Consider the following 13,535-nt stretch of genomic DNA (forward strand, 5'->3'; position numbering starts at 1 on the left):
GAGTGGAAGGGGAGAAGAGGGGTACACTTGGGAAGGGATGGACAGGGAAGACTGGCCTTATTTGCTCTTTGTTTTTCTACTGACCTGGTAGGATGGGTGCTAGGGCTAACTTTAAGCACCTGAAGTGACTAAAACTTAAAAGAACATGAATGTGTCAAACCTCACTGCATCTCAGATGCATGGGTGAAGTCTATATATAGGCTAGGCTTAATGGATTGCATATGAGAGAGAGAGGCTGGATGGATGATAGGTAGAAGAATGGGCAGGCTGACTTACAGAGCAGATTGATGGGGGAAGGAGAGGATGGCAGATGGATATACACAGATTGATGGACAGGCTGGTAACTGGACAGACATAGGCAGGCTGAAAGGCTAGGCGGGCTGATGACTAGATCTGCACACACACAGACAAGTTGAAGGACAATCTGCAGCATTTATTACATTTACAAAGCTGTATAGTTATACAAATGTTTAACCAATAACGATATATGAATATCCAAATATATTACTGGACATTAAAACATCATACAGGATGCAAACATACAGAGCAATTTGGTTTGTACCATATGGGGGTGAGGAACAAATCCCCAAAATTGAGGCCGTGGAAGTGCCTCATTTGGTCCATTTTGGCCTATGTACAAGGAGAAGGGATATCAAAGTCCGGTGAATATTTTCAACTCATGAAGCCCGGTGAAAAACAATTGAGCTTGCAGTCCAGCCCCAGCCAATAGAAGGGGAAGAAACAGAAATGGAAAGACTAAGAACAATGGCAACTTTGTCTCTTTACCCTGTGTGCCTTCTCCTCCCATGAGATGATGCATGGCCGCAGTGAGCCATCTTCAATACATGCAAATTGCCCCTCATTTCTCCCCCCACACCTGTCCCCCATGACCCAACCGAAGATGTGTTCTGCCCATTTTGGCTGCTTCCATGGGAGATTTGGATGGCCCACCCACCCTCCACCTCCAAAAAAAGTGTACATTCTCTTTGCCCCTCAGATCCCTCATTCTTGCTGGGGATAATGTTCTCAAAGGTATCTAAGAAGTTAAGGTCCCAAGCCCCGTCTAATTCAGAGTTAACCAGTTCACCCTACGCTGAACTGCATAACACCCATTAATCCCTCCCTTACAATGCTGCAAAGGGAGAGGTCTCCACTGGAAGAAAGTCCTTTAACTGTAACCTACCCAGCTTCCTAGAGCCTTACCAAGAATGACTTGCACAGAGGGCTCTCTGCTCATGCTGGCTTTTCCCAGCAACTATGCCTCTCAATTCTTTGGGAGAAAACTTTTAGGGTTTTGTTTTAAAATCCATGTTCGCTGACCTTGTGGAGTCAGGGTCTGTATACACAGTTCCCTTCCCCACTCCTGTCGGTCTCAATATGCCTTCAAGATTTCCCACCCCCTCTACACGTGGCCCCTGCAGAAAAAAACCCAGCTCCTTTCTAGCAGTTTGACTCTTTCTTGTCCCCTGCAGGAATTTTCCTGTTCCTGGGATCTGCAGGCACTTATGTATTTATTAATTCATTCCACCATGAATGAATAAGGGGAATAAGCTTCTTGAGGCCCAAGAGAACGTGTGCTTCTGAGAATGCAGACACTTACTCCTTCCCTTCCACCCCGCCCCTAATGCGTGCTAACTCATGCACCCTTACCCTAAAGGAAAAGGATTGCTGCGGCTTGGAAGGAAATCTTTAGTGGATGACAAGAGAATTCTCTGCAATGGGACCTGTGCGTTTTCTCACCCCCTGCATGGGGGCAATGTCATAACACAAGATATAAGCAAAATGCAGCACCAGACACTATAAAGCTACAAGCCTTTTTAACGAAAACACCTTTTCTTTTCTTTTCGACCCTGACCCTTTCACAAATAAGCCACCTTTCTAAAGGCACTGTGTTTATTTTTTTAAAATCCAGCATGAGGAGGATGAAGGGGAGATGGTGGGATAGGGTAGATCTAAAATGAAGGTTTGAAATGCCAAATTTAATCTTTTTAGCAAGCAAGGACTTATTGAGGAGGAAGAAATGGAGAGCGGAGTGTTTGATGGGGAAATACATTGGTTCTTAGTTTTAGCATCATCTTGGCCACCCTACCAAAAAATCCACACTCCTTGTAACCATCACCACAGTGGAAGGACTGAAATGCTGGTTTCCTGGTGGGATGAGCCCTAACTCTCTTCCTTTCCCACCCACTCACTTTATTTCAAGCTCATGAAAGTTGAGGCTATGTGAAATGCTGCTATGGGTCCAATGAGTGAGTACTCCCTGTTTTGAAGGTGGTGTTTGTTACTTAAAACCCGCATCCTGCAAAGTCTTAAGAGTGGGATTTTCAAAAGAGCCCTAAATGACTAAGGAGCCCAGGAGAGATTCCCAGCTTCTGTTGACTTGAAGGGCTAGATCCCTCGGCCTCCTTTGGGGTTGTGGGAAGGGGGAATCAATGACTTGTGCTCTTAAATTGCCTAGATCCTCTTGAACGTTCCACCCTTAAGGCACGTGCTTAATGAATGGAACTGCTTGGAGTGTGTAAAGTTAAGCACATGCTTAAATCTTTGCAGGATCGAAGCCTCAAATAGTCATTAGAAATCTACTCTGCAAAGGAGAAGAAAATTTACAGGGGGGAGACAAAGCCACATCCTTTTGCAAAACCAGTTCCTGGGTTCTTTAGATCCCTTCGCCAAGTCCACCTCCAAATGGAATGTGCTTTGGTGGCCCTTAAAGCTGAGATCTCTCACCCTTCCTGCCCCACTGCACATAAATTTAGGGGGAACATCATTATGAAGTGAAGACAGGAGCAGGGATGTATTTACAGAGGGATGGAAATTCTCCTGGGAGACTACCCAGTGATTGTTAAGATGATCAGATAAGACATTGCAACAAGGCTGTGGGCAAAGCTGTCATTCTAAAGGGACCCAGGGAAGGCGCCTCTGACTGAGAAATTTAAAGCAGGCTAGGGGATGTAGATACATACGGGCAAGATTTACGGGGGGGGGTGGGGGGGGTGGGGGGGAACAACACACTTTGCCATGTTCTCAGAAATCTGGCCCTGACTTCTTTTGAAAAATGAAACTCATGGGACCTGATTTTCAGAAGTGCATAACCCCTGCAGCTCTTGCTGGCTTCAACTGGGGCTGTGTGCACTCTTGTGGGTGGGAGAGGGGAATCAGACCAACTCTTCCCTTTAAATTAATGGTAGATGTATCTAAATCCCCTAGGCTGCTCTGGAAATAGCCTATGGGTAACATTTTCAAAAGCACCACAGTGATTTGGTCTCCTAAATCACATAGGTCATTGATTTTCAGTGGAACTGGGGCTCCTAAATCGTTTAGGCCCTTTTGGAAATTTTAGCCAGTGGCCCTAACTCCAGGCAAGCCTCTGGCTTAACGTCAATGAAAGTTTGGATAGCGGAAGAGCTGCAGGATTTATAAAGCTGTAAGACCCCCTTCCTGCTTGCCCACATGCACAAAACACACACCACCTGCTTTTAGGTTCTTCATCCCTAAACCAGTCAGGAAAGGGGGTTGGCGAGGCTGACGCAAGCATGACATCAGACGTGACTCTTAAGAAATGCCTGGAGAAGCCTCATCCTTTTGGAAGAAAGTGGCAGAACTCCAAATGCACTTACGGCGAGGATTGAGGCTTTCGGTCCCTGTGCTTTGCCGTTACCTGTGTATCCGTTACTATTGAGTCCAGTAGCTCCTGGGATGACCGAAGGTACAGAAAATGAAGGGGCTGCAGCTTTTACCTAAACTTGGGCTCATGGCATGCAAGTTCCATAAGTTGAAGACACAAAAAAAAAAATCATTAAAAAATACTCCACCACATTTTGTGTCTGTTATTTGCATTTTAAATTAATCTGGTCAATCAATAGAAAATAAGTATGTATAATTTTTTTCCTATATACACATATATATTTATATATAAAATGGAAAGTCACGCCCCAGGGGTCCCCTCTAGGTCAAGGCGGATGCTGTGCTGCCATTCACAGTCATTTTGCGCCCCCTGCTGGAGGAGGGTGGCATTTGGTGGCAGTTCGAGGTGCCATTGAGCAGGGTGCTGGGGTGGGCAGGGATGCTTAGCGTGGTGGTGTTGGAGCTGGGTGACCCGTGGGAAGGTGTGGCAGGGCTTGGCAGGGACGAGGAGGTGGCGGGCAAGGTGGCTGGGCTGTTTGCTTTGTCGCTGACGGATTCGCACTCGGATGCCCCGCTGGTGTTGGTGCACTCAGAGTTTGCAGGCTGGGACAGTTTTAGTCTCTTGCAAGCTGGCTGCACTCGGTATTTCAAAGGGAGAGGCCCATTCTACAGGGAGACAAAAGATGTTCACATGAGTGTTTTTAGAGACAATCACATTGATATCAACACCAATTAGTCTGGACAGAGGTAGGGTAGCTGTTGGTCTTGGGATATTAAAGAAGCAGGGTGGGTGGGATAATATCTTTTATTGGACCAGTTTCTGCTGATGACAGAGACAAGCTTTTGAGCCACACAAGCTCTTCTTCAGGTCTGGGACAGAAGTTTGGGACTCAGAAGCGAAGCTAAAGGGGGAGAGATTCAAAGGCATAAAGGGGTAGCCAAGGTGCCTGATTCCCATTAGCTGTCAACAGGAGTTAGGCATCTGACTGCCATTTGTTCCTGGGAACATTGCCCCTAAAATCGTCAGTGTAAAGAAACTGAATTGACACCAGAGCATGCTATACCCTAGGGTGTAACTTCATATTTAAAAACTCAACCAGGGCTCCAATTCAAAGAAGCGTTTCAACCCATGCTTAAATCTGTCCCAAGTCCTTTGCTAGATCAGGGCACAATTCAATACAATGATTGTCTAAAGCCCAGTTATTATGGCATCGCTATTGTGGCTCCATAGTTAAGTTTAATTCTCCTAAATTAACTGAACTGTGTAACAGAAGCTTATGTTGTAAAAATCTCAAAATGGCAAACATCAAAACAAAATCTGAAGTTGAAGTACTATTTAAATGGTTCATGCTAGCATCTTCTGAAGATAGATGCATACAGAGTGTTCCTTTATCTCCATTCCTCTCCTATCAGTTTAAAAATCCTACTTAAACCAAATGCATGTCCTTACCTGTGCTGCTAATAACACCTCATTATTAAAACTATTTGAATTTATATTAACTTTATCGTTTATGAATTTGTTTCCTTTTTTCCCCTCTTATATTCCATTCGGCTTTAGCAGTGTAAGTAGACCGGTCAGTTTCAATTCTCCTTATCAGTTTAACTTTAGGAGTTCTCAGGCTCTGGAACAAAACTACAAGGAGTCCGGTGGCACCTTAAAGACTAACAGATTTATTCATGCATCTGAAGAAGTGGGTTTTTTACACACGAAAGCCTATGCCCAAATAAATCAGTTAGTCTTTAAGGTGCCACCGGACTCCTTGCTGTTTTTGTGGATACAGACTAACATGGCTACCCCCTGATACTTGGGACAAAACTGAAGTTCTGGTTGCTGAATGCTTTGGGAGAGTAGCAAGACATGTTCAAAATCTAACCCAGATCTGTTTCATGTTTTGTTTTTAATTCAGACAGACTATTTCTATTAATATTAGTCTGTTTAAAATGTGTCGATGTCATTTAAAACATTGCAATCTATAAAACGCTTTGAGATCTAGGAATTAAAAGCACTACGTATTATTAAGAAACATCTGCAAACAGGTAGGTTCTAAGTTCTGACAAACATTTTCAAAATATCTTGCCTGACAAAGTTTTGAGGTAATAATGATGGTGGTTAAAAAGTTCTATGAATGGACTGTGCCATTTAAATGGTTTGTTATAGGACATTATGTTCTTTTTCCATAATACACAATCCAGTGAGTTCCACAGGCTGGCTGGATATCCAAACTATGAGCTAAGAATGAAGCTAAAGAGAAAACACAGGACTGAAATAGTCTGAATTTTTTTCTCAAATAAAATAAATCTCAGTACTTGGATATTAGAGTGGAGGGCAGAATGAGTGAAATATTAAATTATAGGCACCAACATGCTTTCATTGGCTGTAATGGAAGATTTGCCATTTGGTTTCTCAGTGGGAAATGGATTGAATCTTATGGTCACAGTTCTCCCTTGTCCTGCACTTTGTGTAGCCTTTTACACCAGAATCATGGTGTTCAACACCCACTAGTCTGAATGACGACACAAGGTGCAGGGCACTGATGAATGAGGCCCCATTGTGCAAGTGCACAATCCTTTGGATATAGGATTTATTGTTTTATTTTCCCGTGAATTTCCAATGGCTCTTTCCAGGCACACCTGTAAAATTTCAAGTTCTGAGATGTCTTTCCAGGAACTGAGCCAGCTGGCTCAAGAATTTAGATGTTCATGAAAGATTAAAAGCTAGTCTCTGGAAAAGATTTTCAGGCTGCCTTCCAGAAATAAGTGATGAAGGATTCAGGAATTCAAATGGACATGCATCTTAAAACCCACGCACTGGCAAGTGGCAATGTGAAAAATATCCCACTGAAAACTCTCTAAAATTTCCTAGCTGGTGTCTCAAGGTCCAGCACAGCCCTTAGATTCACATGCTTACCTTTAAGCAGATGGGGAGTCCCTTTGAAATCAATAGGTAAGCATGTGCTTAAGCCCCCACTTCAGGCAATGCACGCCTGTTCAAAATGTGTTCCTATTCAGGAAAGCACTTGAACAAGTCAATAAAATTAGAAGATGGCAAATTCAAAAGCAATAAAAGGAAATAATCTTTTCACAAATGAACAATGGAACTCATTGCCACATGATGTCATGGTGGTTAAAAACTTATCAAGATTCAAACAAGGACTTGATGTTTACATAGATAACAAGAACACCCACAGATAAAATAAGTAGGTAGTCTCTCTTCCAAAGTGTATATTAACATTTAAGAAGGGCTTAAATGCACAAGGATTTAAGCCAATCTCTAACTACTAGCAGTTAGGGGAATTTTGTTCTTCTAAAGCATGTCCTACTGACTGCTGTCAGAGAAAGGATATTGGACTAGATTAGATCTGTGGCCAATCTATCGATCCTGTGTTAGGAGAAAAAGGATGTTCCAGGTGTTAGACCACAAACCTAAGACCCAGGTTCAAGACCCTGCCCTGCCACAGACTGTGTGTGACCTTGGGCAAGACATTTAATCTCTCTGGGCCAGATTTACAAAGGTATTTAGGTGCCTAAGTCCAGATCCTCAAATGGTGATTCAGTGGTAGCGAGGCACTGAAATACCTTTGTACATCTGTGCCTCAGTTCCCTATCTGTAAAAGGGGAATAACAGTACTTCCCTACCAGGCTGCTGAGAATAAATACATTAAAGATTGTGAGATCCAGATATTACAGTGATATGGGCCAGACAAGTTCCTTAGATACAGAGCAGCTTAACCATGTGACGAAGTCCCATCGACTTCAACAGTACTTTTAACCCAGATCCTCATTGGTGTTTAGGTGCATAACTCCCATTGATCTGGGTCCTTCTGAGCTTCCTGAATTGGAGCTGAAGCACTTTAAAGACTCAAGCCACAAAAGGTGAAATCTAGAGCTGCTAGAGTTCATTTGAAATGATCACTTAGAAGGGTAACGTTAAACCCTTTTTCCCCTTTAAAAACAAAAACAAACAAACAAAACTTGACTTGTGCAGGGCAGCTACGTCTGGCTAGGAGAGGGTTGTTGTTGAAAGTTCGCCCCACCGCGGCCTGGGAGCATGAATCAAGGCTCTTCAGAGCACCTGGTTCTAATTAAATGTGCTAGCAGAGAAAGTGTCAACAAGGGAAACATGTTTTTTGATTAATCTCAGTTTTCAAACCCTGCACTTTCCCCTCCTTCTGATGCCCCTTTGGAAGTGTCAGCCACAACCCCGTTCCAGGTGTGGGGGCAGTGGGTAATAGTCGGGACCTGGGTTTTTTTCCCCAGAGTCGCTGAATACAGTATTGCTAACGTGGGGATGGGGTGGGTCAAAAATCACAAGTCAAGCCCCCAAAATCACGAGATTTTTATAAACTAGATTTTGTTGTGGGGGTTTTTAAAATTTGCCTTCTGATTTCTTTTGCCTTTCATGGTCACATTTTCAAGCTTTTATCCACAACCATGTTCTAGAACGTATTTGTAGGAAGTTCTGTGGCCCATGTTCTACAGGAGGTCAGACTCGCAATGGTCCCTCTTCAAAAGAATGGCCAGACTGGGTCAGACCAAAGGTCCATCTAGCCCAGTCTCCTGTCTTCCAACAGTGGCCGATGCCAGAGGGAATGAATAGAACAGGGAATCATCCAGTGATCCATCTCCTGTCACCCATTCCCAGCTTCAGGCAAACTGAGTAGGGATACCATCCCTGCCCTCCTGACTAATAGCCATTGATGAATCTATCCTCCATGAATTTATCTACTACTTTTTTGAAGGCCAAGACTGTAACAGGGTTCACAACATCCTCTGGCAAGGAGTTCCACAAGTTGACTGTGGCATGTGAAGAAATACTTCCTTTTGTTTGTTTTTAGATCTGCTGCCTATTAATGTAATCAGGTGACCCCTAGTTTCTGTGTTATGAGAAGGAGTAAATAACACTTCCTTATTTCCTTTCTCCACATCAGTCATGATGTTATAGACTGCTATCATATCGCCCCCTTAGTCGTCTCTTTTCCAAGCTGAAAAGTGCCCATCTTATTAATCTCTCCTCATATGGAAGCCATTCCATACCCCTAATCATTTTTATTGCCCTTTTCTGAACCTTTTCCTTTTCCATTTCCAATAAATCTTTTTTGAAATGGGACGACCACACCTGCACACAATATTCAGGATGTGGGTGTCCCATGGATTTATACAGAGGCAAAAGGATATTTTCTGTCTCTTTTTTTATCCCTTTCTTAAGGATTCCCAACATTCTGTTCGCTTTTATGACTGCTGCTGCACAGTGAGTGGAAGTTTTCAAAGAACGATCCACAGTGACTCCAAGATCTCTCTTGAGCTGTAACAGCTAATTTAGACCAAATCATTTTATAAAATCATAAGATTTGGCAAGATTCTTAGCACCCCACAGCGCCCATTAGCTGCAGCTGGAGTGGTGGGTGCCCAGCATGTCCAGAAAATTGAGGTCCAAGATATTTTTGGAAGAATAAACCTCTCCTTCTGAAACCTTCCCCCTAACTATTGTCATTATCTACTACTGAAAAGACACCTGGTCATCACAAAAATATTTAATTTGCAAAGGGGCAGAGTTATTGCCTGAAAATTAGTATTAACTGGTATTAATCATTAGGAGTCTTGCAGTAGCATCTAAGGACTTCAACAGAGATCAGGGCTCCCTTACGCTAGGCGCTGCACGAATGGGGAGAGAGAGAGAGGAACCCAGTACTGAAGACTCAGATTTAAGGTCAGAAGGGCCCATCATGATCATCTAGTCTGACCTCCTGCACATTATAGGCCACAGACCCTCACCCACCCCCTCCAGCAATAGGCCCATAGCCTCTGGCTAAGTTACTGACATCCTCAAATCTTGATTTAAAGACTTCAAGTTGCAGAGAATCCACCATTTGCACTACTTCAGACCAAAAAGTGACTTGTGTCCCCACGCTGCAAAGGAAGGTGAAAAACCCCCAGAGTCTGTGCCAAATCTCCCCTGGGAGAAAAATTCCTTCCTGACCCCAATGAGGGTGATCAGTTAGAGCTTGAGTATGTGGGCGAGACCCGCCAGCCAGCCACCAGGGAAAGAATTCTCTGTAGTAACTCCGAGGCCTCCTGCTCTAGATGTTAAGCTTCGGAGATGGGACATTAAGCGGACAAATGGTGGGAGGGGAAACAGAACAGGGAAGTGACCCATGGAGGTAGGGCTGGCACCCGTGTTTTCTAGATCCCAGGTGATTGCCCTGCCCACTGGACCACACTGCTTCTCAATAAATGACAAAGATACTTCCAGCACAGAAGAGGGAGTTTTACTCACCCTTCTCCAAGGATAGATATAGGCGATGTCCATAAGCGTGTAATATTCCTTTAAAGGTTCATCTTCGTAGAGAACTTCCACCTGATAAATACAGACCAAAGTGAATCTTTCCCCAGGGTCCCAAGGGCAAAATCAAATAGCGTGCTTCCCAATCCATGGTTGGACAGAAGGGTCAGATTTCCTCTTCAACAGAGCTCAGCTTCCATTTAGGCATCTAAATAAGGATCTGATTTCATAGTGCTCCATTCCCACTTTAGACCAGATTTTCCTAAGAGCCCAACACCCACTGAGCTGTGTTCTATCGAAAATCTGGCCACTTACTTTGGTGCCAAAGTGGGTTCTATGCTTCTTTTGAACATCAGGCAGTCAGGGGCTGAATTAACCATTGCCCCACACTTTGCCCAGTCTTCACACCAGTGCAAAATGAATGTAAAAATGCTACTGAATCAGAGTGGCTGTATACAAAATGCAGTGAATCGGGTCCAGCGTACCCACATCAGGTCCCCTCCTGGTAGGCCCTGGGAATCAGTGTCAGAATCGTTCTGAAGAAGGCACTGTTAGGTAGACTGGATAGGTGAAGGTGGTCTAGCGGACTGAGGTCCAACCCTTGCTGAATAGCTCTGGACAAGTCTAACTTCCCCATGGGTACAGAATGAGGCAGCGGATGCTTATTTAAAAGAGGGCTGCAAGACTTAATTAGCAAATGTTTGTACAGAAGGGTGAATAAGTGCTAAGTAGTATTATGACAATGGCCAAGCTTTTAAAGAAGTGTGTGTTTTCAGTAAGAGAAACACATAGTAAATCTCCAGAAAGAAATGTCTGTTTCTGGGGAGGTCTCAGATCGGAATTTCCTGCGCTGGTGCGGGGCTGCCGGAGTGTCAAGACTGCGTTTGGTTTTATTTTGGGGGAAAGGGAGGAGGTTCTCTGAGATACGCTCTCCTCCTGTTAATGCTCTTCTTCTGAAACGGATGGGGGCAGCAACTCAACGGGTGCAAATCAAGGCTGTTGACTTCAAATGGAGTGATGCAACTTGACACCAGCTGTTCATTTGGCCCCGTTGCGCTAGGCAACAGTGGGTTGCAATCTTGGTGGGGGTCCTGAGGTGCTACAATAATGCCCATCATACATAATATAGCTTTGTATTGCAATAGCGTCTCAAACAGGGTCCTGTTGTGCAAGGTGCCGTATAAACATAACGGGTCTGGCCTAAAGAGCTTAATATCTAAGTATATCCAACAATAACAACATTAAGTCTTCTCTTGAAAAGAGAATGGGGACATGTGGTTTTTGAACACAGCAAGCACCCCCGTGTGTATTTAGAATGAGGGGTGTAAGAAGGGACTGTCCAAGGCCCACTGTTTAAATGCTCATACACCTTCCGTGGATGTAATAAACGGCCATCCAAAAAGACAACCGGCCTAAGGGGTGCCGCACCAGTGGGCACGCACTGCAAGGAACCCTGACGGAGGTCAGGAGATCAAGCAGTGACCAAGGACCAATTGCCAGTCGCTCGCTACTCACTTTGTACTTGCTGGGAACATCCATCTTATTGCGGAGAAATTTAGCCAGATGCATGACCGTCATGGCAGCAGGACACCGGAGGAACCTTACACCGTTCTTCTGGGGCCAGACCAGAGGGAAGGCAGGGGGAGGAGGGGAAGGGAAGAGCATTACTGAGAGCTGAGCAACTGGAACAGGAGAGGGGATGAAATACGTACAGGAGCAGCTGTAAATCTATCATACACACACAGAGCAGGGGGGCATGAAAGACTTGCAGGTCATGCGCAAAGGGCTCTGCTGCAATCTATACTGTTCGGGTTCTGTAACACCAGGGTGGGGAGCAGCGGGTAGAGTGCCTCACAGAGAAAACAGCAGCAGTCAAAAAATACATTGGACTGATTTTTAACTCTGAGGCCTCTGAGACATAAATGACTCACACCCCATTACATAGGAACAAAAGAAATATCTTGCTAACCGGTTGGACTAAAATCAGACCATTCGATCTCTCAAGGGCTGCACAGTGTAAGCAGAAAAGCCCCTATTAGATAACCAGAAAACCAAGAGTCTTTTTATACAGACACAAACAGATTACACACCTGTGTCTGCGTTGTTTTCCTCCTTACTAATGTTTCAGTTTCAATATGAGCTCATCTTTCTTCTATCAGGGTTAATATTCCCAAACTCCAGGGAAAAAAGAATTATCTCAGATCATTTGCGCTAAGCACAGAGCTGGGAGCCAGGAAGTCTTGAGTTCTAACCTCATCCAGCACACGGCTTGTGGCCCTTGGGCAAGGTTCACTCAGGCCCTGGCCCAACAAAGAATTAGAACTAATTGTCCTTCAAGTTACAGAGGTGCTTTGTGGGGCTGGGGCCTGGGAGCCTAAATTGCCAAAAGTGGCCACTGATTTTTGGATGCCCAATTTGAGACATCTTGGGCCTGCCTTTCAGAGGGTCCTTGTGGTGAATAGGAATAGGATGGTATCCCTTTAAATAGTTTGTGAGCTCTCCAGTGATGCTCACTGTGTTCTGTTTTAGTAGCTGCCAGGACCCAGTCAGCGCCGTAGTATCTATATAGCTAATCCTTGCATGGCGTGTATATACGGCAAACACCATTATTTAGATTAATAGATTTTAAGGCCAGATGGGACCATTATGGCATCTAGTTTGACCTCCTGTATAATACAGGCCAGAGAATTTGTGTCTGTGTGGTTCCTTGATTGTTGTGTAAATAGCAAAGACCACCCCAGATTGTAGTTGAAATCAATAAAAGCGACAGGGCCTCAGTCCCTCTGAAAGTCAGATCCAGATCCTCAAATTGAAATCATTGGGAGTTAGGCATCTAAATACTTCTTGAAGATCCGGGCAAAAAGTCCATGCTTTGGGAGAGTAGCAGGGTATGTTCAAGAGTTGGGAATCCAAAATCTGAAACACCCGAAGTCACTGACCCCTGCTGAAAAAGTGGGCCTTGATTTCTGCCTCTCAGATTCCTCACCCGTACCATGAGACTAATAGTTCTGACTTATCTGCCCCAACGCATAGATCGGTCATAGGCCTTTGAACAGCACCCGACCTTCATAAAAAGCCATTTCTTGGAATAAGTTTGATTCTTTATGTGTAAAACCCAGGGGAGAACTGGAGACAGGATGATTGGGGCAGGAGGAGCTGCAGCTCAAAGGCCAGGGGAAAGAATTGATCATCTGTTGCTGTCTCATACCCCCTGCCAAAAGAAACAAAATGTGGCTTCCGCTTCAAGATCTTTGGAACTTGCACAAACCTTAGTGCATGCACTAGCGGAACGGAGCTGCCCTGGTGCAGGAAGCATCAGCCCTGCCTTCTGCTGCCTCCTTCCCAGGGGAAGAGCAACGCACTGACGGGGACCTCTTTTTGTTTACCTGCAGGTCTCTTTAAGCGATCAGCTTGGCAGCACTTACTTTTTCCTTCTCCACGTCCCCGTTTTCAATCGTCCCTTTCTTTTCATCTCTAGGGAAGAAGGGACAGAAGGAGCATTTTTGTAAAAAAGTAACAGAAAATAAAGTCACCCCCTTAGCCCCGGAGAGGGGATATTAAGCTTGCCAAGGCAGTCGTGGCACAAGGGTTAATTTCTCTCTGGATGTGCGGTGGTGGAGAGGCACGTACA

The 13,535-nt window shown here is 44.5% G+C and overlaps 1 protein-coding gene across 3 annotated transcripts in view; it reads right to left on the reverse strand.

Moving 5' to 3' along the window:
- Positions 1-412: 412 nt before the first annotated feature.
- PCGF2 (polycomb group ring finger 2) overlaps positions 413-13,535 on the reverse strand; it is a 36,728-nt gene continuing 23,605 nt past the window's right edge. For 2 of the 3 annotated variants that reach the window (XM_073325749.1, XM_073325750.1), the window contains exons 7-10: positions 13,330-13,378; positions 11,420-11,518; positions 9,899-9,979; positions 413-4,290 (exon numbers count right to left, since the gene is read on the reverse strand). In XM_073325749.1, coding sequence (XP_073181850.1) covers positions 3,946-4,290; positions 9,899-9,979; positions 11,420-11,518; positions 13,330-13,378 — 574 coding nt within the window. In that variant the 3' untranslated portion in view covers positions 413-3,945. The remainder of the gene's footprint in view (positions 4,291-9,898; positions 9,980-11,419; positions 11,519-13,329; positions 13,379-13,535) is intronic. The other variant, XM_073325751.1, reaches the window with a different exon arrangement.

Source organism: Lepidochelys kempii, chromosome 27, assembly GCF_965140265.1.
Source record: "Lepidochelys kempii isolate rLepKem1 chromosome 27, rLepKem1.hap2, whole genome shotgun sequence".
NCBI classification, from domain to species: Eukaryota; Metazoa; Chordata; order Testudines; family Cheloniidae; genus Lepidochelys; species Lepidochelys kempii.